The sequence below is a fragment of the Coturnix japonica genome, chromosome 18 (assembly GCF_001577835.2).
Source record: "Coturnix japonica isolate 7356 chromosome 18, Coturnix japonica 2.1, whole genome shotgun sequence".
In the NCBI taxonomy this organism is placed as follows: domain Eukaryota; kingdom Metazoa; phylum Chordata; class Aves; order Galliformes; family Phasianidae; genus Coturnix; species Coturnix japonica.
The window spans coordinates 5,310,256-5,335,836 of record NC_029533.1 but is presented as its reverse complement, the minus strand read 5'-3'; the positions used below and the strand labels follow the sequence as shown (position 1 = coordinate 5,335,836).

The window sequence follows — 25,581 nt, the reverse complement described above, 5'->3', positions numbered from 1 at the left end:
CATGCTGGCCATGGCCAGAAACCTCCCTAATCACCCCCACCAGCCACACAGGCATCAGCTTGTGCCCAGAAATATAGGTTCTGTACAGCAGAGGTTTGGTGTTTCAGTTTCTCCCCTCTGCCCCCCTTGGCTGACCCAGCCCTGATAAGCACAGTGCTCGCCCTTGGCAGACTGCAGAACCCAGCCAAGTGCACAATGGGGAACACATCAAGGTCAGCCCAGAGTAGCTGGCTGCGTCTTGTCTGTGTCACAGGGAAACTGAGGCAGCGTGGGCAAGATGTGCCACTAACATCACTAGCACCGAGACCACCAGCCCCATAGGTCCCAAGGAGAATGCAGCACCAATCAGGGAGCTGTGTGCTGAGCTGTGTAATAGGGTTGACTTTCAGTGCAGCAGGATGGATAAACACATCCTACCAGCTCCTTCTCCAATGCAGTGCGGTGACAGACAGGTGAGACGGGGTCATCCTCAGGCTGTTTATTGGCATCTCTCTTGGTGCAGCCCCACCAGCTGGTGCCTGGCTCACCAACAGGCAATGGAAGGAGGGGGGGTGGGGAGGTTTGCTATGCAGAGAGCACCAAAACCACCCCCCTCTCCAGCCCCAGAGCACCCTGGGCATCACCACCACCGTGTGCCCCTTGGGTTCCCAGGCCTCTGCACAAAACAGAATTAAAATAAAAACACCTCCACGCTACCAGAGAGGCAGAGGAGCGGCCACAGTCACTGCATCACCCCACTGAGTCCTCTCCAGGTTGCAAATCATAGGGAACATCAGCACCACTTGCACCCCTGGGGGCTCTGCTGGGGGGCTGTGCTGGGCCAGGGGCAAACACAGAGTGCAATTCATTGTTCATGTGGCTGCTGGCCCCGTTTCTCAGAGGTTCCAGGCTGGGGGGGCTTCACCCCTCTGAGGGTTACACAAACAGAGCCCCTCTCCCCATGCAGTCTCCTCTGCATCACTACCCATTCCTTGTGGGACCCACGGGTTGGGCTGTGGCACAGCCAGGGCCCCTCTGCAGCCCTGCACCCCAGCCAAGGAGTCCACAACACAGAAAGCTTCGACTGAAAAGAGAAGCGAGGTTCTGCCCCCCAGCCCCAGCACTGTCCCTTGGCTTCCTGCTCCAAGTCCTGCTGAGAAAAGGAAAAAGCCTGAACCTCAGCAGCCCCTCAACATCTTCCTCCTCTTTTCCTCCTCGCTGTTTATTTCCTTGATTTCTTGGACTTTTTTTTAAAATTTTTTTTCTTTTTTTCTTTTTTTTTTTTCTTCATATTTTTGTATTATTATTATTCTTTTGGCTCCTTTGTTTCATGTAGTTTTCTTCCAGCTCCCCTTGAAATATCAAACAAAAGAAGAAAAGCCAGCAATGGGGGCTCTGGAGCCGGGAGCCAGGCTGCTGGGAGGGCGGTACAGGGTGCCAGGCTGACTGGGGGGGTTGCCGGGGGTCTGTGGGGTGGGAGTCCTGCTGGCTTTGGGCCGGAAGAGGCTGCCCTGCTGTGTGGAGGTGCTGTTGGAGAGGGGTGTGTGGTCGGGCTCCCCGGAGTCGCTCTCAGTGTAGCTGTAGGCTTGTGCCCGTGAGATGCCCTTCTGCTGCCGTCGCCATGAGTTGTAGTAGGTGGGGTCACTGATGTAGTGGTTGACAAAGGAGTGGGCTTTCTGGTGGCCCTGGTCCACCTCGTACTCGCTGTCACTGCCCTAAAGGACAGAGAAAAGGGTGAACGTAGGGCAGAGCCACCCATCACCATAGAATCAGAGTATCCCCAAGCTGGAAGGGACCCACAAACGACCATCAAAGATGAGCTTTCCCAAAAGATGGAGGGGATGGGAATGGCTGCAGCGCCGCAGGGGCGGTTCTGCTTTCTGCTCAAGTGAAATAAAACCTCGCACAAAAGGGCTGCGTGGCCCTGGGGCCCCCGCTGTCCCCGGGGTGTGGGGACGGGGGTGCTGGCGGGCGGCCGCCTGCCTCCTGCTCTCGGTAATTGGATTCAGCTTCTCCTCGGAGCGCACAAAGGGCCCTTTGAGGGGCGGCGGGGAAGCAGCACCGCGCCAGCTTTCGGCTCTCGCTGCTCTTCACAGCTCCTCAAAGACACTCGATCCCCGCAGAAGGGAATGGGGCTGGGATCCGCCAAAGGAATCAGTGTGGGGGAAAAAGGGGGCTGACCCTGCCTGGGGACAGGGCTGTGCCACTAGGCCCCCTCCCTAAAGCTTCAGTCTCCCCTTTATTGCTGCTTTGCAGCATCGGGCCCCAGGGGGGGGTGATGCTCAGTGCTCCCTGGGGGCTGTGCTACTGCCCGGCCACAGCTGCCCGCTGCTCCACGAGGACACAACAGTGCCATTCTGCGGGGTTGGCAGAGCTGTGGCCGTTGCCATCAGTGACCGGGCAGCAGGACAGTCCCCAACCCCGCACTATCCCCTGCAGTGCCACATCCCCTGCACATAGGTCAGGGGCTGTGCCAGCTTCCCACTGGATCTGTGCCGTGAGGCCGTGGGGAAGCACCACTTAAGGGCATGGGACAGGCAGTGCTGTCCCCAAAACGCACCCTGGGATTTGTACAAGGAGGGCTCCCAGCCATGCTCATCTTTCTCCCAGCCCCTGAGCCCCCACATCCAAACCCAATTAGTGCAGTGAGTACCTGGGAGTCAGAGACCTCGGAGGGTTTCTCTGTCAGGCTGCTGCTCTCAGCTGGGATCAGGTCGTTGTACTTGGTCACATCCTCATCCGAATAGTGCAGGCTGCCGGGGCTGGGGCGCGGTGGGGACCTTGGAGACAGGCAGGTGCTCAGCTCAGGGACACAGCGAGATGCCCCCAAACACACCAAGAGCCCCCCCAGGACTCTGCCCACGGGCACAATGTCTGACCAGCTCCCTCCTGCCCCACGGCGTGGGCTCCTACCGGGTGTAGATTCCATTCTTTCTGCAGAAGGAGTTCTTGACGGAAAGGCGCCGGTTGTTGAGCTCCAGGGCAGGGAAACTGCTCTCATCCAGGCTCACCATCTCACCGTGGGTCAGGGCGTTTGCCTTGGAGCCATTCCCTGCAGGACAGGGACTCAGCATCCTGCAGGCTCCCTGAGCTCTCCAAACGGGGAAGCAGCATGGGGTGGTCCAGCCCCATCCCCTGCCCCAACCCATGCCCACACTGGGGACAGTGCAGTTCAGGGACACCCATGAGATGCCCTGTGCCCCCAGCAGTGCCAAGCTTTGGCTCGCACTCTGCCCTGCTGTACTGCCTGCAGCTCCCTCCTGCTCAGCGGTTGTTTGCTTAACGAGGAGGTCTGGATTTTCCCCACAATTTGAGCCCTTGATACAGCTAAGAAAACAGGGCTGTGTTTGACTAATCCCAGTGACCTCCGCCAAGCCCCTGAGCTGCCCTGACTCCACAGCTGACAGCAAGACAAGCCGTTTATTTAATCCTCAGCTCCCAGCACTCCCCGTGAAGCACACAGCATCTTCCTGGGACATCAGAAGAGCCCCAGAGCAGTCACCCTGAGGCAGACTGGGTGCTGCTCTATGTGCTCACCACCCCATTCAGAGCCCCCAGAAGCAAGTAGGGCTGCCCTGGAGACTCTGATATGGGGCAGGGCTCTGCAGCCCCCCCAAACAATTCCCCATTGCCCAGCATCCAGCCTCCCCATCACACAGGTACGTCATCCTTTCTGATGTCCCCAGCAGGTCCCCACAACTGTCACCACCCCAAGACAGCAGAACCTCAGTGCTCACCTGAGTCTGACTTCTTGGCATACTTCTTGCTCTGCCCACGAATGATGAGCACGAAGACGAGCAGGAGGATGAAGATGAGCCCCACCAAGGCAATAACGACCAGGAACCACCACTCCTCATAGAAGGGGTTGGCTTTCTGGGCTGGGGCACAGCATGGGAGGGGATCAGAAAGGGACTGGCAGGGGTGGGCAAACTGATATAGATAAAGGGACCCCAGGAGGGTTGTGAAATGAGGATAAGCAACAGGAGACAGCATTCCTTGGGGGTACCCCTGTGGTTACCTGAGACAGAGGGGGACGGTGTGCTGGGGGTCCCATAGCCATAGTCATTGACAGCGATGACACGGAAGTCGTAGCTGACCCCCTGCTTGAGGATGTCCATGCTGAAGGTGTAGGAGGTCACTTCTTTGGGAATGTCTTTGATGAGAATGTCCCAGAGTCCCTCATCTGGAGGAGAGAAGGGAATGGAAGGGGGAATTAATTTCCCCTTACAACCCAGGCAGGGAATGTGCTCCCCTCTGTAGCTCCTCTCCCATTCCCCCCCCATACACCCACACTGGGAGCATGTCCTCTGCCATCTGGATCCAAGCTCGCTCTCTGCAGCATCATTAACACACCGTAGCACCCCACAGAGCTCATTTATCACCACCCTCCTCAGGGCCAAGGGCAAGGCAGCTCCCTGGGGAGCACACAGCACTGGACCCCATTAGCAATCGGTCAGATCATCTGCGCTGTGATCTGCAGCACAGAGAAGTCATTAGTGTCAGGATAGAGGCAAAAGAGCAGCTGTGCCTGCAGCTCCCTGCTGTAGGATGGGGACTCTTGTCCATGCCCTCCCAGTTCAGGATGGCCTCAGTGACACTTGGTCCGATTTCCCTGTCTGAGGGGACACCATGACTTCTATGACTGTGAAATCTGAGCTGCTTGGTGACTCACTCACCCCTTCCCATCCCACTGCGTGTCCAGAAAGAGCTGGTGCTCCCTGCCTCGGTTTCCCTAAGCCCAGAACACCACTGGTGGAGCTGCTGTACCTGAAGGCCGAGCCTCAATGACGTATCTTGTGATGGGTCCTTGGCCAGGGTCTCCACTCGTCCAATGGATGGTGATGGCTGAGCCATAGCGGGAGATGAAGGGCTCTCCAGGAGGGCCAGGGGAACCTGGGGAGCCAGAGCAGAGCTGTTGGCATGAGGGGACAATCACATGGGACCCACATGGGAGTGAGCACCAGGGAATTGTCCCCAGCCATATCTCCTCTGTCACCCCAGCACCCCCAAAGACCCCCACTACCTTCCCCTGGCCCCGTGGTGATGTTTGCTTCAACATCTGGTCCATAGGCGAAGGTTTTAGCCCGGATCCGGAACCGGTAGGTGATGCCCTCAGCCAGGTCCTTCACCTTCATCCACAACGGGCTGTTTCCCTTCACATCCACCGTCACAATCTTACTGACACCTGCAGGGATGGACGCTGAGCCAGGACCCCCCCGAGTCCCCTCAGATGCCCCCGCTGTGCCCTCACCGTCCACGGGCATGCAGGGCTCATAGACCAGCCTGTAGCCCTCCAGGATGCCATTGGGCAGCGGTGGTGGTTCCCAGGACACGTTCACTGATGTGGTGGTCAGCTCACTGAATCGGATGGAGCCAGGGGCGCTGGGGGCTGTAAGGGAATGTGGGGGGGCAAGGACAGCTCAGTGCTCCTGGGGACCCCTCAGTATCACATCAGCACTGCCCTGCGGAGCTGTGCCATGGCCCCACCTGCCTGCTGTGTCCGGGCCGTAACTGGGGTGCTGCGGGGTCCATCTCCAGCAGCATTAAAGGCAGCGATGCTGACCCAGTAGGAGGTGTACCCCGTCAGGTTCTTCAGCTTCACCCCAGTCTCAGGCAGGAAGAGTGTCTTCACTCGTGCACTCTCGTTCTGCCGCTGCGCCTCCCAGAAGTGGATCTGCAGGAGGAGAGGTGGCACTGACACCCCAGCTTGGTGTGAGTGATGCCAATTCATTCCCCCTCCCCACCAAAGCCTTGTGGTGCTCAGCCAGCTGGCACAGCCCTGCTCTAAGCCCTCGTCCTGGAGTGGTTAGAGCTCTGGGTATGCCAGAGGAAAAACCCAGCCCTGCTCCAGCATGCTTCTGGCATGGCTCCAGGCAATGCCAGGCATCAGACAGACCGCTGCTTGTATCTGGCTCAGGGACAAGCATCACTGCATTGCACATCAGTCATGCTGAGATCAACTCTGAGCTGTGCCCGAATCTCAAAGGGCAGGGCTGGGAAGGAGGGATAACGATGGATGCGGATCTAGAGTGTAGGGCAGGGCAGCCCGGCTGCATCCCTATCAGTGACCCTATCAGATCCCCAGCAGCACCCCGCATCGGGAACCGGGAGCATCCGAGGACCGAAGTCGCCCTCTGGTGCCCAGAGACGGGCAGAGCCATCCAGCATGTCCTTCCCCATCAGCACACACAGCATCTCCCTGGGAACCCAGCATCCTCCGACCACACTCACACAGCATCTCCCCAGCACCTTCCCAGGGCACCCAGCACACTGCCAGCCTCTCCCCACATCCTCCCCATAGCCCCAGTGTCCCACAGCTCCAGCTCAATGCTAACTCTCAGGTGATGGAGCCCGGTACCTTGTAGCCCTGGATGTCCCCGTTCTGGGTCTCAGCGGGTGGTGGCTCCCAGGTGACATCCAGCTGGGTGGCAGTGGCCGCCTTTACAGCCACGTTCTGCGGTGCTCCAGTGGGCACTGTGCCGAAGGAGGGGGCATTGTCACAGCCCAGCTATGACAAGGTGGGGGGAAAGCCCCCCTTGATGTGCAGTGGCCCATTGGAGCTGTAAAGAGGGGATGCAGGGGGGGCACGGGGCAGAATGGAGTACCAGGATGTTTCAGCCCTCTCTGGCACTCACCTGCTTCACCCACAAAGACCTCCTGGGGGGGGCTGGGGGGTCCCTCACCCACTGCATTGTACACACTCATGCGGATCTCATAGCGCCGGTGCTTGTTCAGGTCTGTGAGGAGAGAGGAGATGTGAAGGTGGCATTCTGCTCACCCCAAGGGACCCCACAGAGCCCCCCTCCCCACCAAACAGGAGGGTGTTCCCAAGGGGCAGCAGCAGCAGACAAGCAGAGTTGTCCCCTGGGCACAGAACATGAGGATTCACCTCCCTGAGTAAGCAGGTAGAGGGGAGAGACACAGGGGGTGGCAGTTTGGGGGGGTACAGGGGCACAGAGGAGTGTGGGGAGCAGTGACTTACTGTCCAGTTCGTACTGGGTGAGGGACACCTCGCTGAGGTTGTGCACGGCGTAGACAGCTGGGTGGCACGGAGCAGTGAAAGCAAGCAGGGTTAGTCCTCCTCCCAGCACTGTCTCCCAACCAGGGTACCCCATAAGGAGCCCATCACCTCTGAGGGCTGCCACAGCACTGAGGAGCCCTTCAGTCCCCCCATCCCATGAGTGGGACAAGCAGGATCTGGGCATCAGGGACCCCAAAGGGGACCAAATGCTGCTGGAAGCAGTCTTGGGCTCTACCCTCATCCCTCATGTCCCTGTTGTTCCCTGTTGTGACCCCATTCCCTCCAGGGCCTGAGGATGGCAGCACACAGACACACGCACAGCAGGAACATCACACAGACACCCGTGTTACTTGCACACTTATGGACACTTGTGTGACAGGCACAGAGGGGTCTGAGCACAGCAGGACTCAGCCAGCACAGCACAGTGTATTAAGGACAGCCTGACTTGGTAGCACAAAGGTGACAGCTCCACAGATCACAGCTTGGCTCTGGGATGGTCCCCAGCACTGAACACTGCACATGATGCAGGACATTGCCCTGCTGCCCCCCAACCCACCACCACTGTGCCCCACATGTCCCCGTGCCTCCTAGTGGGGCCACAAACACTCACGGGTGAGCTCAGCCCACGTGGCGCTGGGGTTGCCAATGCTATGCAGGGTGAAGCCACGCAGGCTGTCGTACAGCAGCTCACGGTAACGGAGACGGAAACCCAGCAGGATCCCATTGATCTTATCCTCAGATGGGGGCTGTGGAATGGGGAAGAAGAGGGGCTGCTCTGAGCCTGTGGCCCCTGGGATGGCTGTCCCCAGCCTCAGCAGGGTGCCTTGTACCCAGTGCCCAGCCTTGGAGAGCCATGGAGGGATGCACAGCACTGCCACCCCTCAGTGCCACCTCCATGGGGACAATACCTGCCAGCGGATGAGCACAGACGTGGTGGTGTGTGGGGTGACAGAGAGGATGGTGGGGGCTTCCTCGGGGGCTGTGGGGCACAAACAGGCAGTAAGGCTTGAGGGACATGCAGGACACCATATGAGTGCCATGCAGGGAGGCACAGCACCACCCCCAGCCCTCACGGGCACCGACCTGCCTGCAGGGTAGTGAGTGACTCTGACTCCTCGCTGTACTCGCTGTCCCCGATATCATTCGTTGCTTTCACACGGAACTTGTAGGATGTGAAGGGCTTGAGCCTGAATGGGAACAGAGCGGGATGGGGACAGTGAGGCTGGCAGGCACTGCTTGGGCTCCATCCCTTCTACAGTGCTTTACAGCCCTGCTGCAAGTGCTTCCCATCAGGCAGGGAAACTGAGGCACTGGGTAAGTGCCCCAAAGCAGAGCCCATCTCTCAGCAACCCCACCACGACCTGGCATCATTCTGTGCCTCACCTGTCCACAACGAAGGCTGTGGCATTGTGGCTGATGGATGCAGGGTGCAGCGCCCACTCACCGCTGGGCAGCTCACGGGTCTGCACCGTGTAGAAGCGAACAGGGGAGAGCCCATCACTGCCTGGCTCCCAGGACAGAAGAACACTGCGGGCACGCACGTCCTCCTGCCGCACCAGTGGCTTACTGGGGGGCTGTGGGCGATCTGGGGGAGGGAAAGGGCTGGGATCATTGTAGGCACAGCACTGGGATGCTGAGCCACAGGCTGGACCCCCCACCACCCCATACCTCTCTTCTCTGTAGTCACCACGAGGGCTTCGGCTGCCTCTCCCCAGCCCTTGCGGGTCTGTGCTGCGATGCGGAAGAGGTAGGTGGCCTCGGGCTGCAGTCCGGTGGCTGTGTACTGCCGTGTGCTGGGGCCCAGCACCTCGCTGACAGCAGAGCTGGCCGAGGTGGTGTTAAGGCGGTGGGTGAGCCGGTACGCTGCAGGGATGGGGGTGGTATTATGGAGGAGAGCCTCTCAGCACTCCCCTTTGACTCCCCCTCCATCCCTGCCCTGCTCTGAGCCTGCAGTGAAGGGGTCTCTCCCTGCTGTTTACAGCTGAGCTTGCTGCCTTGAGTGCAACAGGCTCTGAGATGCTCAGTGGTGGCATGGAGCTGGCCCCTGCCCCTCCTATACTGTTCCTGGCTCCTACAGGCTCTCTGTGTGCATCTGCAGAGCATCATGGCATGGCCACAACAGCTCCCACCTACCCAGGATGATGCCGTTGGGGGCTGTAGGTGGCTGCCAGATGAGCCGCACAGAGGTCGTCCTCACTTCAGGGAACAGCATCCCCACGGGAGGCCCAGGTACTGGAATAAGAGAGATGGGGTTTACCATGGAGCTCATGAATAACTGCGGATTGCCTGGCCCTATGCAGATAGCACCCATCCCCATCCTCTGGGAATGGCATCCTGTGTGTCCAGGTTAGAGAAGCTCCAGGGAGCAGAGACAGGAAGAGACGGGATGGGATGGCATGACCTTAGGCACCCTGGGTACCCCTCACCCCCCTTGGGATCTTTCTGCCCATCTATGCACTGACACTCACCATCATCCAGAGTCCTCTCGAGGATGGGGGGCCGGCTGGGCACCCCATCCCCAATCCTGGTGAAGGCCAGCACACGGATCTCATACAGCATGAACTTGCCCAGCCCTGTCAGCTGGGCGCTGCGGGAGGCATTGCCCTCAGCCAGCCAGAACTGGGCACGTGCTTCCGAATCCTTTTCCTTGTACATCACCTGAAACAAACTCATGTGACACAGCTGAGCTTCCCGGGTCCCCCAGGGTGGAGCAGCATAAGCTCTCAGATGCAGAACAACCTGGGCAGGGCACAGGCACTGGGGCTGGTGTAGCTGCTCACCTTGTAGCCCAGGATGAGGCCATTGCAGTCCGCCTCGGGGATGTCGCTCCATCGCACCAGAATGCTGCTGGAGGACGTGGCCTGTGCTGACACATTGCTGGGGCCAGAGGAGGGCACTGGGGGGGATGGCAATGAAAGATCAGCACTAGGAACAAGTGCAGGTCAGCATTGGGCTGGTGGGAGCTGCTGGTACCTGACTCCCGCGTGCGTCCCAGCACCAAGTGGCTCCAGGGCCCCGAGCCGATGGCATTGAAGGCTTGGACCTGCACCCGGTACTCAGTCCACTCCTCCAGGTCCTCGATGGTGTACTCCCGCTCCACACGGTCATGGATGACGTGCACCACTGCCCGCCCTCGCCCATCTGAGCGCAGGTAGCGGATCCGGTAGCCCACCGAGTCAGGGTTCCCATTGTACTCCTGCTCCAGGAGGGGCTGGCACAAACAGTCACCATCATTCTTGATGTCCCACAGCCTCTCCGGGCTGTCTCAATGGACACTGTGCCCACAGGTGCAGACCCTCAGGGTCCCTCCTCACCATCCAGCGCAGCCACAGGCTGGTCTCACTGGCCGTCCGCAAGGTGACATTAGCAGGTGCCACATCTGGGGGGGCCTGAAGGGTCTGGATCCTCCGGGAGGGTAGGCTGGGGGGGCTGGTGCCCACGATGTTCACCTGCCGCATGCGGAAACTGAGAGGAGAGAGAATGGTCACAGCAGGGAGCAGAGTGCTCCGGTCCCCTGGGAAGGACAGCACAGCCCTGGTCACTTGCCTGTAGTAGGTGTAGGGATTTAGATTGGGCACTTCCATGGAGCGAGCATCGGGCTCATTAGCCAGCTGGTGGATGAGCCCCCACTCTTCGGCCTCACCATTCTGGCCCACCTGCAGGAAAGCAGTTGGGTGAGCCGCCCCCTGGCACCCCTTTCACCACCCCATAGCCATCCCATACCTGTGCCTCCACCTGCCAGCGGGAGATGGAGGTTTTGCCATCATAACCCGGGCGAAACTGGAGGGTGACGGAGCGGGGACCGATGTTGGAGATGCCCAAATTGGTGGGGGCACCTGGGAGCTCTGTGGGGACAGAGCAGGGTGGGTGGCACCAGCTGCTCGCCCCCAGCACCAGCTGCATCCCATGGGGTTCCCATAACACCACGCTCACCTGGTGGCACTCCCGAGGAGATGGTGGAGGAAGAAACCTGGCCCTGGCCCTTGGAGGTCATGGCAGCCACCTCGATGGTGTAGGTGGTGAGGGCGGTGAGGCCGGTGACACGGTACTCCAGTGTGACGTTGGGCAGGTAGTGGGTCACCCGTGTGTTGGTGCGGTTGTATTCCTCCCAGGAGATCCGGTAGCCTGAAGCACACCCCATGCCATCAGCTCCCAGATGCCAACCCCATGGGGCTGAGCAGGGTGCAGGGAGATGCTGCAGGAATAGGGTCATGGGAAATGCTGCTGGGTTGGAGGGCAAGTTGCTGCGAGGTCAGGGATTGGGGGAGATGCTGTGAGGTTGATGCAGACAGATGCTGCAGGGTTGGGGCTCAGCATCCCTACCTGTCAGAATGCCATTCTTCTCCAGGGGCTCCTGCCAGCTGACCTTCAGGGATGTGTCCAAGATCTCACTGAAGCTCAGGTGTCCCACAGGACCAGGCACTGCCCAAAGACACCCAGGCTCAGCACACAGCCACACAGGAGCCCACAGGACCCCACACAGAGCAGGTTCCCCATGCACAGGGCTTCCCAGGGCTCATGGGCACCCCATGCTATATCCTCCCCAGCACCAGCAGGACCAGCCCCACATCACCAGGCTGCTCACTGCCACCCTGGGGTGCACAGAGCCTCCCCGTACCGTCCTCGTGGGTGCGCACCAGCTGGGGCGGGCTGCGCGGGCCGTCCCCCGGCGTAGTGAAGCACAGCACTGACGTCAAGTACTCGGTGAACTTCTTCAGCCCCACCACATAACCCACATGGACACTGTCCTGGAAGTTGGGCCTCACTGTCACCACCGTCGCCTCTTCCTCATGCTCTGGCTCCCAGGCAATAAGCTGCAGGAATCATAGCATCACAGAATATCCCATGTTGGAAAGGATCCTTCCACGCTGGAAGAAGACGCACCATGGTCCCCACTACACCAGTGCCATCCTCCAAGCATCCCCAGCCCCCTTTATTTATTCAGTGTTGATTAAATATCAATTAATGATGCAGGGAGCACTTGATGCTGTCTAACCGGTACGTGTTTACCCTCATAAGCTGATATGGAACGCACACTTGGTGATTAACTCCCATTGATAACAGTGCGTAATCACCCGCTTGCCTTCATTTAGGAGGTATGTTTGGGCATTTAATTGGTATTGTGCAAGATAGCCTATAGCAACTTAATTAAATACTAATTAGGCCCTAAAAATACTAATCAAAAATACTAAGTGGCGTTTAATAAGAATGTTAAATATCCTACTTGCTCTGGTTATCTCATTCAGCGGCAATTAAATTCCTGAACTTCTTTTGAGTGGATTAAGAAACAAGTTTAATGTTTCAATTCAATTTAATTAACGTAAATTTGAATTAATTGCAAATTGCAATTAATGACAGAGACTCCGAGACCACGCAAGTGTTAAATCTCAGTAAATATTGTCCTAACAGTTGGGCCGGAATCCATTAAAATGGCTGAGAGAGGCTGAAAGAAGGAATCACACTGCATTGTGTGGGTTGGACAAGGTGCTTCCTGCTGCACACTTCTTGGGGAGATCTGCATGTAATCCCTCACCTTGTAGCCCTGATTGATGCCATTGATGAACTGGGGGCTGGGAGGGTTCCAGGTGAAGCGGATGGTGGTGGAGTTGGTGGCCTCGGTCTGCACGTTGCCCGGGGGCACAGTGGGCACTGGAAAGATGGAGGGAGTGCTCGCAGCAGCTCTGGTTCTGCTGGGTCTCCTCCCTCAGCACATGGACCAGGAGTGCCTGATCTTGGGGCCATGCCCATGTCTGGTCCCTGTGCTCACCCCTGGTATCCCCCACCCATCCACCTGAAGCCCATCACCCCCATGGCACAGCAAGGTCAACCAACCTCCAACCCTACTGGTGCAACCACCAAGCCCCGTCCAGCCCTGCTTACCTCCTTGCAGCGTCCACTCTGTCACCTTCATGCTGTACACCCCCAGGCCAGCACTGTTGTACGCCGCCACCTCGATCTCATAGTTGGTCCAGATGATGAGATCCTCCAGGAGCAGGTTGTTGACATCAGCATTGGTAATGTTCTTGAACTGGTAGCCCACGGGCAGCCCAGCCAGGCAGTACCTGGGGACCAGATGCCATTAGCACTGCACCCAAGGACAGTGGGGAGAGTGCCCACTGACAGGGATGGAGTGCCCACGCTCCATCACAGATGCCTACCGGATGATGTAGCCCTTGAGGACACCATTCTGGTGGCTCTCAGGGGGTGGCTGCCATTGGATCATGATGGACTGGTTGGTGCGGCCGCTGGCGATGACGTTCTGGGGGGGTGCAGAGGGAGGTTCCTCGGGCAGGGACACTCTAAGGGGCACCAGGTGAGGATGAGCGCTCAGCCCAACCACAGACACATGCCCCACCACCACCACTGCTCACCTCTCTGTGTCCTTGCTGAACTGGCTCCTGCCCACATCATTGACAGCACACAGGCGGAATTGGTAGGAACGGGCAGGCACCAACCCCCGCACCACCACCCATGTCAGCTCAGGGTCAACACTGGCCAGCAGCACTGTCCAGGGTGCATCTGTGGGGAGAAAGCGATGAGCAGGTGGGGGATACAACCTGCAGGGTTCCTGCATCCCCTGCCCACGGGCTGAGCAGTCCAGTGGTCCTCAAACTCCACGCAGCATCTCCTTCCCATCCCAGTGTGATGACAGAGACCAGCCTCCAGCCCACATCACCAGATGGGGACAGCAGAGCCACCACCAAGGGGACAACCCCAGGGTCTGGGGGGTGGACACAGCCCCTTACTGTTCTCAGAGATCTCCACGAGGTAACGCAGCAGGGGGCTGTTGCCATCGAAGGGCTTGGCCCAGGTCAGGTTGATGGCCCGCTTCTCCAGGGGGCTCAGGACGGCCACAGGACTCTCGGGGGCATGGGGGAGCTGCCTGGACGGGGCGGGGGACATGGTGGTTAGGGCTGGGGGCGCAGGAGGGCACACAGCACCTGTGGGATGGGGGTCTCACCGGACACGAAGGTGGGCACTGCGTGAGTCATTGCCACCGGCTGAGAGCACCTTGCAGGTGTAGGTGCCAATATCCCCCGACCAGGTCTGGGAGATGTGCAGGGTGCCTGTCTCATCCAGCCGCAGTCGGGGGCCGCTCTCTGTGCCCAGTGGTGCACCATCCTTCTCCCAGACGTACCTGCAACCAAGCAGGAACACAGAGTGGTTCTGGCACCCTGCAGCCCCCCAGTAGGGGGGACACAGTGCTGGGATCCCTGCACACACGGCACCAGGTGGCACTGCAGGACCACCGAGCTCCAGCACACAGCACATCCAGCTCCCTCCCTGGGCCCCGGCCCCCACCTGACATCCACACTGGGGTCGTGGGTGACACCGCAGCTCATGGAGGCCCTGGTGCCCTTGATGACACTCTGGTCCTGCGGTGGGTCAGTGATGCGTGTCCGTGCTGTGGGGGGAAAGGATGAGGGAATAGCACTGAGGGGCTGCAGGACGCTGGTGCAGGGGCTGAGACACCTGGCTAATAGGACTGGGGACAGTGCCATAGGTGGCCGTGTGGGTGCAAGTCTAAGCATCTCTCCATGCACAACAGCCACATTCTAGTGCCCAACCCTCGCACCACACCCAGCAGGGTCTGATCTGCAATGCAGGCACCTTACCCCAGACCACCAGGTCAGCAGAGGCTTCATCCACACCACGGGAGTTGGTGGCCAGGCAGGTGTAGGTGCCGGCATCAGCCAGGTGTGCAGGGCTGACAAGGAGGCTGCCCGACTCCAGCAGGGTGAAACGTGGGAGCTGCACTGAGCCGCTGGCCAGGATCCGCTCCCCTGGGGGACACAGGGGGTCCGTCACCCACTGCCATCAGCCAAGCCTGGTGGCCACATGCTCAGGGACCAAACCAGGAGGACAAAAGTTTGGTCAAGCCCTGTGCAACGAACTTGCCAAGGACCCCCTGGACCACGCAGGCAGGGCAGGCACCGTGCCCCCAACCCCTGTACCTTTCTGCCAGGTGATGGCTGGGCGTGGAGCCCCCGAGGTCTCACAGTTGAGGATTACAGACATGCCATCGATCACCGTGCTGTCCTGGGGACCCCTCGTGATGTTGGGAGCGATGCCTACGGAGCAAAAAGACACACAGGAGTCTGTCCCTGTCTGTGGGGTCTCATCCCATGTAGGGCATCCTGGGCTCTGGGATGGGGGCTGACACCTACTGGTCACAGCCAGGTACGTGGTGGTCTGCACCTCTCCGGCTGCATTGCGGGCAAAGCACTGGAACATGCCAGTGTCGTCAGGGAGCAGCCCGCTGATCTGCAGGCTGCCATCTGCCAGCAGTTGGAAGCGGGACAGCTGCTCCGGATGGATGAGGGATGCGTCCTTATACCAGGCCATGTCAGGAGGTGGCACACCTGAAAGGACAGGGTGGTGTCAGGCATAGGGACACGGTAGGTACAAGATCAGGACGGGCACAGAGTGCAGTTCACCTTTGGCTTGGCATGGAATGGCCACCACCTTCTCCATCTCAGCTGTGATGTGTCTCTCCGGCTCCTTGACAAACTGTGGGGGCTCTGCAAAGGGAAACACAGAGACAGGCAGTGTTAGCACTGGGATCCTCCGCACCCTTCCATTAGGGCTGAGCCCGTCCCCACTCATTGCATGCACAGCAGTGCCTCACCCAGCACGGACAGGTAGGCGCCCTCAGCCACAGCAGGCACACTGCTGCTGCGCAGCACAGCCTCGCACTCATAGTAGCCACTGTCACCCAGTGTGGGGTTGAGGATGGTGAGCCGGCGGCTGTAGTCGCTGATGCCGCTGGAGATGGGCACACCATCCTTCTTCCAGATGATGTGCAGCTTGATCAGTGGCCTGGGGGGGGCAGGAGGATGCCATGAGCCAGCCCCCCTGAGCCCCATAAGCTCCTTCTACCCCATGGCACACCTCACCCCTGGGTCTGCAGAGCTGATGAGGGTCCCCCAGCCCCATCCCATCCCATCCCATCCCCGCCGCCTCTCACCTGGCGTTGGCCACACACTCCATGGTCACCTCTGAGGTCCCGGCCACCACACTGGTGTTCCTGGGTGGGACAATGATGGTGGGTGCGATGGGATCAGCGGGGCCACCCACATCTGGGGAGAAGCAGGTCAGAGCAACAGCCATCAGCACCCCCCCCTCCATATGCCATGGGGAGGGGGGACAGGAACCACAGGCCTGTTCACTGTGGCATCTGGGAGTTTCTCAGCTCCCCATTCACCCCCTCCTCCCATAGGATCCTATAGCACCCCACAGCCTCCACCCCATACAGCAGCTCCTGCGCGGTACCAACTGGCAGAGAAAGAGGAGAAGGGAGTATATAAAGCAAAATAATTGCAACAATAAAAAACCCTCATGTAGACGCTGTAAAAATGTGATCGCTGTGAAAGCTGCTGATATAGCTGAATCCATAAACATGGGCTCTAAGTTGTTTATTACACACCGGGATGCCAAGGTACGGAGTGGCTGATTAATGGGGCAGGTGGGAAAGAGGGACAAGCACAGCCCTGCATGGAAAGGCATAACAGACATGGAGAGAACAGCAGGAGCTGGGACAAGAGGACCAGTGCCACTTCAGGACATGTTCCTTAGGGTGGGATCATCACCCAGACAGGAACCAGAGAGAGGACCCAGGGGACAGGGGCACATGGTTATCCTATAGATCAAGGCTGATTTAAAGCAACACGGAACAAGAGTGGTCTTTGGACAGCATAGGGGCAACAGCAGGGCAGCAAAGGGGCTACATGGCACCATCCTGTCCCACATCCATCCCAGCACCTAAGGGATCCCGCGATTGGGATGGCACAGGGAGAGGTGCTGTGCTGCTGCTACAATTAGCACTTACTGCCATCTGCAGCACGGCCCGAAGTGCCTAAATAAATTTGGAGGCAGCCAAGCCATTAAGTCAGCAGAAGCGGAGCCTCCAAAGAGATTTACTGCAAATTAAAGGTGGGTGGCAGCCAGGTGGTGCCGGGGGAGCGGGGCACTCACTGGCCACGGTGAGTGTGATGGGCTGGCTGGTCTTGTTGTCTCCATTCTTGTCATTCACTGCCTGCACGTAGTAACGTCCCGCATCCGGGGCCACTGTGGAGAGGATGACGAGGGTGTTCTCCAGCGTGATGGCTCTGTGGGGTGAGCATGGTATAAGGGATGTGAGCCCCCCCCATCACCCCACCCTGTTGGGGGGAGATGGGATCAGACCATCCCGAACACAATGGGGAAGCAACTGATGTATCAGGACCCTCATTCCCCCTCCTCATGGGTATGGATGAGATCAGACCATCCCAACCCCAAATACGCGCCCATCATGTGGGGGAGCATAGCTCAGCTACTGACCCTATAAATGAAGCCACAGTCAGAGCCCCACACTGCCCACCCACCCTTCCATGCACAGCGGATAGTGCAGATTAATAGGGCCCACTTTATTTATTTATTTATTCTTACGGAACGATCTAATCTGCTGGAAACATAAAATGGTTTGGGGGGGGGGGGGGGGGGGGAAAGTAGGGGAGGGGGGGAGGAGGAATATATTTTACCATTAAATATGAGATAAAGGAGTTTTATCTCCTCAATCCTGCTTTGCAAATAGAAAAGAGACCGGTTCAATTCCTGCATAATGTGGGTTACAAATTCAATTCCCGCACGCCGCGCTGCCAGCGATGGGCTCAGCGTGCGGCCCCATAGGGACACCCCACACACACACACCGTGCCCGCTCCAACACATCAGCTGCTTCCCTGGCATGTGCTGAGTCCCCCCTTCTCCCCCCCAAGGCTATTTTCTTCTTTTTTGTTGTTGAATTTATTTCCCCGATGACAAACGGTCGCCAAAGTCCCTCCCTGGGTTTTAGTGCAACAATCTCAAGACATCTGTTAAACATCCTCACTGCTGGTTGAACAAGGACGGTGGCAGCTGAGGGAAATGGAGTATCTCTGGATGCTGGGGGGATACTGGGGTATAACAGGGGGATACTGGGATAGGGGGTACTGACAGAGTACAGGGAAGATACAAGGGAGAGATACTGGGATAGTACTGGGGGGATACTGGGGAGGTATTGGGGTACAGTGGGGGGTACTGGGAAGACACATGGAGGATACCAGGGAGACACTGGGAAAGTAGTGGGAAGACATAGAGAAGATACTGAGAGAGTACTGAGGAAATATTGAGGGGACACCAGAGAGGTACTGGGGTATTCTGAGGGGGTTGTATTGGGGAGGTACTGAGAGAGCGTTGGGAAGATACAGGGAAGATACCAGGGAGAATAAAGGAAAGACACAAAGGAAATACAGGGACAGTACTGGGGAGATGCTGAAGGGACACTGGGGAGGTACTGGGGCATGCAGGTGGGTACTCACATGCGGCTGCTGGGGGAGATCTTGCGCCCATCACGGAACCAGGTGACCTGGGGCTGGGGAAAGCTGGCGATGCGGGGTGCCCGGATGACGGCTGCCTCCCCGTGGGACACACTCTGCTCTGTCTCACTGTCCTCAAAGCTCCCCATGTCTGTGGAATGCACAGGAGAGCAGTATTGGGAAACAGAAGCGTGGGGACCCAGAGGGATCCATCCCCAGCAGGGAACAGAAATGGACTCCCCACAAAGATGCAATAGGGCCATGCTGGGCTCTGCTCTCCCATCCCAAGGGCTATCCCAGAGCTGATTAACCCCATCACCCACAGGATGCAGTGAGGAGGGCTCAGCCCTGGCATTGCTCACCAATCCCTGCAGGGAGAAGCAAAGCACAACCCTGGCTCCACACACATGGTAGTACTATCACTGCCCTGCACAGCTGAGAAAAAGCAGAAGCGAAGCAGGGTGCATTGAGAATGGTAAGTGGGGGGGATTTTTATTGACTTCCCTTAATTGCTGTAATTAAAAACATGTAAAGAATCTCTTTTTAATGACTTTGCCATTATCATTAGTTGTCAGCGCAGCTGCCTTATTAATTTCCCATTAGCTCCCTGATTTGTCATTGCTCCTCAGGAAGGGGTTGATGAGGACAAGACTGGGGGCATCCCATAGGGAAGGGACAGCAAAGAGGGGACACAGAGCCACCATCCCCAGCACCCCAATAACCCCCACACTGATCCCCTCCACCTCCCCACCCAGGGGCAGCCCATCCCAGTCCCACCCCTCCCATCTCAGGGCTGCCATCCCATAGCTATCACTTACAGGCCACTTGCACCTCGGTCTGGCGCTGCAGCAGGGCTCCCATCCTGTTGCGGACGATGCAGCGGTAGAACCCAGCATGTGTGCGGTCCAGTGAGGTAATCATGTACCTACAAGGATTGGGGAGCACTCAGCACACAACCCCCAGGAGAGGCTGCAGGTCGCAGGCCAGCACTGTGTTTGCTGTGCCAAGTGCTGACCCCCTCCCCAACAAGCAGATGCTGGAGGTGTGTGTGCAATGTGCCCCTCTGGGCATGCAGGCAAGGCCACACTTGCTGCAGGAACACCCTTAGTCCTAACCAGTTCCCCCCAGGGGTCTCACAGCCATGGTGCCAAGCACACTGCCATGCTCCTTCCTGGTCCATCCCCCTCCTATCTGAATGGTTTGGAGCCACCAAAGGCAGAGATGTAGCCTTAGACTTGCAGATGGTGCCACCTCCTCCACAAAACCAACCTGGGGACGCTTTGCCTGGGACGCCCCCTCCCACACACAGCTCCAACAGCCTCATCAGGGCACAGATGCTGGACACTGGGGCTGTCCTGGGGGTTCTGAGCAACCCAGCTGCCCAAAGCCCCTCCCCAGCCCCATACACACCCAGAGTCTGAGCAGCACTCTGCAGCTGAGCCACCTTATCAGTCCTACTGCCCTCGTGGCTGCTCTTATCAGCCACCAGACCTGCAAGCTGATAAGCAGATAAAGGGAACAACCACATCTCCACTCATCTGCCTCCGCCCAGCATCACCCCACTGTCACCAGACCTCCAAGGGCCATTCCCACTCCCTGTCATGGACACCCCCATCTGCTCCATGCACCCCAGAACGGGCTGCATCTCCCCCAGCCTCACAGACAGCAGCCCCACAGGGGACAGCTCTGCATCGCTGCCTCCCAAACAAGGAGTGCTCGGAGATAAAGTGGAGAGGGAATAAATAAGAAAGCACCAGCCCTCCTCACCCGAAATCCAATCTTGCATTAAAGAACGCCGCGGGCTGTTGCAGCAGAGCTTTGTTTGTTCTTTTGATAACAGAGCGTAAATTAAACTTTCATAAGGCACGAGGAACACGTCCCCTCTGCTGGGGATCTCCTGGTGTGGGAGCTGGGATGGGGGCTGCCCCAGAGCCAGGGTGGATGCTCAGTCCCAGGCTGCTTTGGGGGAGCTGCACTGTGGAGCAGGGCTGGGTTTGCATACACAGATAGCACCTATGGGATCTGGGTGTGGAATGGAAGATGTGAGCATTCAGGGGTGAAACAGCTGGGATGAACTGCATCCCCACTGCCAGGCATGGTGATGGTGGTAGCCCCAGAGCAGCACAACACTGCCACCCATATGGGCATGAACAGGGCCGGATTTGGAGGGTCTGAATTTGGAGGGGTCCCATCTTCTTATGAAAAGGAGATTTGGGGGTCGGGGGGGTCACACAGCCCCAATGAAGGGCGTGCTGTGTGCCAGGGACTGCCCGTCCCTACCCAGAAGGGAGGATGCCCTTTGGGAACGAGTCCTTGAGTGTCACGGCTGATATTTAAAACGATCCCCGCAGGCTTTAAATAAGATATTTCAATTCCAGGGAGCTGTCAGGAACGGATGCGGACACCAGAAATAATGGGCACGCTCTCCTTGTGTTGTCCTCGCCTATAAATCACACACACGTAGAGCGACTCCCAACCACACAGACAGACAGACAGACAGCAGCCAATGCCCACATGAACCCCATGCATGGAACCCCCAGGCCTTCCGTCTACACCCCCATCATGCTCAGAGCACCCCCCAGTGTGACACATCCCCTCTGCAGCACCACATCCCCCTATGGGCATGGGGAGGATTCGCCCCCACAAGCCCAATTAGCAGAGCCCTGGCCCCGTGCCGCTGGAGCTGGAGGAGCTATTACAGCAACCAGCTTTGCACACACCTAAGCGGATGAAAATAGCCCAGAGAAAGGAAATCAATTACCAGGCGCAGTCTGGCCTGCAGTTATTAAGCAACGTGAGCGGAGACTTTGTTCTCTGCCACTTGGCTTCTGCAGAGCCTCCATCCCACATCGCTCCCATGCAATTTCTGTGAGCGTGGCCACAGGAGGACAGGGACTGAATTTGTGCTGCTCAAGGAGCAGGGAGGCAAAGGGTGCAGTGCAAAGCCCCCGTGGTTCCAGCTGGGGGCTGCAGCACCCAAAAGCTGAGCTGACCTGGTTGCTCTGCCTACATGCATGTACTGCATGGGTTCAGGCTGGGACAGAGGTCCTGCCCCACTCCCAAAGCATCCCTGGCTGCTGACGCCTCTGTTTCAGTGTTTGTTTTGCTTTTAAGGATGGAGGTTGACAAGGCATTGTGCATGGGGAAAAGCACTTCTAAAGCAAGAAATGACCCACGCGTCAAAACATGCCGAGATGGCAAACAGCCACAGTCTCAAGGCTCAGTCGGGATGTGGCTGTACCACGCTCACACCGGGGGCCCTGAAGTCAGAAGTCACATGCCAGGGGATCACAGCTCCACAGAGCTGCCAGCAGCAGGAGAAGGATGGGGCAGATGCATGGGCTTACATAGGAAACCACGTCCTGTCCATCCATCTATGCAACCCAGAAGTGCCTGCCCCATTCCTGTCAGCAGCTCAGCTGTGCCCATGGAAGCTTCCCAACCCCTGTGGGACTCCAGCAAGAATGAGAGCTGCAAATACCCTAATCCCAATCCCAAAGAAGCAGCTGCTTTCAATCACACACAGACATCACACCCACACACCACAGAGAGAATGACCCCAAAGGAAAAGTAACCCCAAAGACACCCCCTCCACTTCCCATGGGCGCCTGTGCAGGGACCCCTCCCCATCACTCTGCCCATATAGCACAGCACAGAGACAAGCCACAGCCCCTCTCATCCAATGCAAGGCACTGGCAGCACCAACACCACAGACAAAGGGCCCCAAAATGCTTCCTGCTCTGCTCCCCAGCACGCTGCCTTGTTATTGTAGGGTCATTAACAGTACCCCCACACTCCAGCACAGCACTGCCCCAGCCCTGGCTGATGCTTGCGCCTCTATTATTGTAGGGTTGCTGAGGAGCGTGGGGCTGACACTGCAGAATTATTATTAGATTGAGGGGGTGGAGAGGGGCCGGGAAAAGCACCAGCCAAAGGATTTGATCCATCAAATTTAAAGCCAGAAGAACACAGAAATCTGCACGGTTCCTCCAATGCAGCACAGTAACAGCAACAGCTGGATCCGATTTTGGATAGAAGTGCACTGGCACGGCCCCCTTTGATTAATATCCTGTATAACGACTAATTAATTCTAGAGGGGACATGTATTTGAATAGTTACTGTGTGATAATGAAATGTCAAGTGAGCATTAAACACACTTAGCAGAGGTTTAACGACTCCCAGCGCCTGAGCCATGTGCCCCAGCACCTCACCCTGCACCGGGTTCCTGCTCAATACAGCTTAAATACACCCCCTAGTATTTCATCAGCCCCCATTAAGCGTGTTATTGAATCTCAATTAGCTCCCAATCGGAGAGGGCTATGTTTGGACACACACAGCTAGAGCCATCATCTCACTGCATGCCAGAAGGGATTCCTTCAGGTGAGGGAATTACAAGGGCTCCATGAATCGCTGCTTCTATTGGCCCTGCTGGAACCCTGAGCCAATTAATAGGGAGCTTTTGCATCCCAAGGGCACCAGCAACACCCCCCAAATCTGCCCTTACCCATTCCAAAGCGCCACACGGTGTCAAAGCACAGCAGCCCCAACACACAGCAGGACACAGCACTCACTTAGCCTGCCTGAATCCTCCCCCTCTCTACTTATCAACTCTTGTTAATTACATTAATGAATGGCAATTAGTGCCCCAGGTTGTGCTTCACACCTGGGCTGGCACAGAACTCACCCAGCAGCCAGCAACATGCTCCTGGTGGGCAGCATCACATCATGGGGGGGGGGACACCTTGCATGCCCCCAGGCTGTGTCTTTGTAGGGGGGTCCCAGATCTATCTTTGAGGGCTGAGGTGATGGAGACGGGGGCTGAGCTGAGGGGACTCGGGGGTGATTCTAACAAGGAGATGTGGGGCTGCACTTTGCCCATGGGGAGCGCTGGGAGGATCAATGGTACAGATGTTATTTTGCTGGAGAAGTGAGGTGAGCAGCACCGCGCTGAGGCTGGCATGTGTCAGAGCTGGATTTTTGCTTTCCTGGGCTCTGAGTTCCTGGCAAAGGTTTCTTTCTGGGCTCAGCTCCGGAGTTGCTGGGCTCCTTGTGGGTATGGAAGGATGTGGGGAGAGGAAAGAGGGCTGACTGAGCAGATAGGAGATGCTTCTCCATGCATGGGAGTCTGTCCAGAGGTAATCCATGTGTAAAGCAATTTCCAAAGGCAGCAGGACTCGATGCAGTCCTTAATAGGACAATCTCATGTGATGAATTACCAGACCTAACTAATCTGCATGTTAAATTTCTGCTGTGAGAAATAAATATCCTCAATTCACCAGAGAAACGCTTTCCTTCGGAGGATTTCATTAAAGGCATCGAGCCGCCTGATTTGCATGTTATGATTCCTGGTACGAGAAGAAGTCAGGCTTTGGAGAGAGCTCATGGGAGAGCCTGGCACCAGAGCAATGGTGTGAAACAGAGATGGCCCTGGAGAGTGCAGTGCTGGTGTGCCAGGCCATGGAAGCAGAGCATGGGGGATGGACACACTGCGTGGTGCCCAGGCATTGGGTCCCATGGGAGAGCCATCCCCACGCATCCCATGGATGGAGGATGTAAGTGGGGATGGAACTGCTGGTCTCTGGTCCCCAGCAATGCTCCTAAGGAGGTGACAGCTCTGGGCATGTGCATTGTCCCCTGGGGGTGCTCCCAAGGGGGATGCAGATCTGCCTGCATGTGGAGCCAAGAGAATCCTCAGCCTTCCTACAGCCCCCAAGGATGTTCCCATGGGGGATGGCTGTGTGTGTGCAGACTCCCCACTACCTTGTGGTCCCCTCTCGCCTGTGCTCCCCAGAGATGCTCCCGAGGAGACGGCTCTGTGAACACACAAAACCAGCCCGACCCCCACCACCCTACAACCCCCACCTGCTTGCAGTCCCCAGAGATGCTCCCAAAAGGGGATGGCTCCACACACACATGGTCCCCAGGGATGCTCTCAAATGAGGAACAGCTCCATGCATTCACAAAGCCAGGCCGGACCCAGATCCCTGGTGCTCCCCCAGGATACTCCTCAGCAGGGCAGCTCCACCCGCACGCAGAGGGATGTCCTTGTCCCTTGCTGGCCCAGCACCAGGGACCTGCAGAGCCCATTCCCCACCTGCCCTTTGCCACACGCCAACGAGTCGCTCCCGTTGCAAGCTGGCGGCTGAATTGCTGCGGGAAGGAAAGGGCAGTTGCTATAGAAACACGCTGCCAAATTGGGAGAGAGCAACTCCTCTCCTTATAACATGGGAGCAAGCTTGTCCAGGCAAGCAGACTGACAAGGGCAGCTCATGGAGTAGAGGGGCTACGAGCCCCAGCAACTGGGAAAATGGCTAGATGGAGCAAAATGGTAGAACACGTAAAAGGCACAAGGCTGGGAGCAACTGGAGGTGCAGCCGGGATGTGCTGCTGCAGGAAGGGATGCAGGGAGGAGCAGGGAGGATGCTGAGGCCAAAGGCTCAATGACACACTGACCTGGTGAGGAAGCATGGCTCCCTGGGCAAGTGGCCTTGATGACAAGAAAGTGTGAACTGCTATGGGCCTTGGGGGTGTCCCTGCTGCCCACAGAGTTGAGACACGTGGGTATGTGGCAGCCCCATGTGAGGTTTTGGCTGCACCCCACACCACCAAGGTACCCCCAGCCCCTGCTTCCCTTCCACACTCCCAGCCATCAGCCCCAGCTCTCCCCTCTCCAAGGACTACTCTGTTTCTAAACTCGTTAACTTTTAATTACCACCTTCCCACTGCCTGAGCAGGCTGGCTCTGCGCCACCTACATCTCTATTAAAATTCAATTTATGCCCATCATAACTAATTTTGGTCCTTTGCCTTCCTCACCGGCAGCCTTCAATTGCAGACAAGGCATCCAAAGTCTCCTCTCGACACATGAAATCCCCGCAGAGCCGCGGACGGGCAGCGCACGCCGCTCTGAGTTAAGCCGATGCCGGCAGGTTGCATCCCCACCACGGCACAGGCGGGTGAGAGCCAGGCAGTGATTTGCATAGAGCCCATTTGCTTCATTAGCTGCAGCTCGGCAGCTCGGTTTGTTTGGGTTTTCCTCGTGTGTTTGCTTGTTTTCTCGCTTCCTTCCTTAATCCTTTCTGGCTGGAAGCTGGAGCTGGAGGCAGAGGGCTCAAGGGATGGCAGTCACTTTGAGCAGGGGACTGCGGGATGCAGGGCTGGGGCACCCCAGGGCAATGTGGGGATGTGGGCACACGCTGGGGCAGCTCCATGCATGTGGTCTGCATCTCCACCACCCCACCTCACAAC

The 25,581-nt window shown here is 57.7% G+C and overlaps 1 protein-coding gene across 6 annotated transcripts in view; it reads right to left on the bottom strand.

Moving 5' to 3' along the window:
- Positions 1–463: 463 nt before the first annotated feature.
- Positions 464–25,581, bottom strand: part of SDK2 (sidekick cell adhesion molecule 2) — a 40,754-nt gene continuing 15,636 nt past the window's right edge. For 2 of the 6 annotated variants that reach the window (XM_015880096.1, XM_032448266.1), the window contains exons 3-44: positions 19,153–19,259; positions 18,338–18,485; positions 16,976–17,109; positions 15,969–16,080; positions 15,630–15,820; positions 15,439–15,522; positions 15,169–15,363; positions 14,956–15,072; positions 14,617–14,784; positions 14,303–14,405; positions 13,962–14,138; positions 13,747–13,883; positions 13,372–13,519; positions 13,159–13,299; positions 12,881–13,062; positions 12,534–12,649; positions 11,619–11,814; positions 11,324–11,422; positions 10,934–11,125; positions 10,724–10,845; positions 10,547–10,656; positions 10,315–10,465; positions 9,974–10,211; positions 9,781–9,896; positions 9,469–9,658; positions 9,134–9,232; positions 8,669–8,863; positions 8,384–8,585; positions 8,084–8,187; positions 7,909–7,979; positions 7,611–7,746; positions 6,962–7,018; positions 6,615–6,716; positions 6,338–6,453; positions 5,467–5,653; positions 5,003–5,368; positions 4,747–4,872; positions 3,998–4,162; positions 3,717–3,857; positions 2,893–3,031; positions 2,633–2,759; positions 464–1,694 (exon numbers count right to left, since the gene is read on the bottom strand). In XM_015880096.1, the coding sequence (XP_015735582.1) occupies positions 1,341–1,694; positions 2,633–2,759; positions 2,893–3,031; positions 3,717–3,857; positions 3,998–4,162; positions 4,747–4,872; positions 5,003–5,368; positions 5,467–5,653; positions 6,338–6,453; positions 6,615–6,716; positions 6,962–7,018; positions 7,611–7,746; positions 7,909–7,979; positions 8,084–8,187; positions 8,384–8,585; positions 8,669–8,863; positions 9,134–9,232; positions 9,469–9,658; positions 9,781–9,896; positions 9,974–10,211; positions 10,315–10,465; positions 10,547–10,656; positions 10,724–10,845; positions 10,934–11,125; positions 11,324–11,422; positions 11,619–11,814; positions 12,534–12,649; positions 12,881–13,062; positions 13,159–13,299; positions 13,372–13,519; positions 13,747–13,883; positions 13,962–14,138; positions 14,303–14,405; positions 14,617–14,784; positions 14,956–15,072; positions 15,169–15,363; positions 15,439–15,522; positions 15,630–15,820; positions 15,969–16,080; positions 16,976–17,109; positions 18,338–18,485; positions 19,153–19,259 (6,361 nt within the window). In that variant the 3' untranslated portion in view covers positions 464–1,340. Of the gene's footprint in view, positions 1,695–2,632; positions 2,760–2,892; positions 3,032–3,716; positions 3,858–3,997; positions 4,163–4,746; positions 4,873–5,002; positions 5,369–5,466; positions 5,654–6,337; positions 6,454–6,614; positions 6,717–6,961; positions 7,019–7,610; positions 7,747–7,908; positions 7,980–8,083; positions 8,188–8,383; positions 8,586–8,668; positions 8,864–9,133; positions 9,233–9,468; positions 9,659–9,780; positions 9,897–9,973; positions 10,212–10,314; positions 10,466–10,546; positions 10,657–10,723; positions 10,846–10,933; positions 11,126–11,323; positions 11,423–11,618; positions 11,815–12,533; positions 12,650–12,880; positions 13,063–13,158; positions 13,300–13,371; positions 13,520–13,746; positions 13,884–13,961; positions 14,139–14,302; positions 14,406–14,616; positions 14,785–14,955; positions 15,073–15,168; positions 15,364–15,438; positions 15,523–15,629; positions 15,821–15,968; positions 16,081–16,975; positions 17,110–18,337; positions 18,486–19,152; positions 19,260–19,603; positions 19,775–22,838; positions 22,886–25,581 lie in introns of those variants that run through there. The other 4 variants (XM_015880098.1, XM_032448267.1, XM_032448268.1 and 1 more) reach the window with 4 other exon arrangements.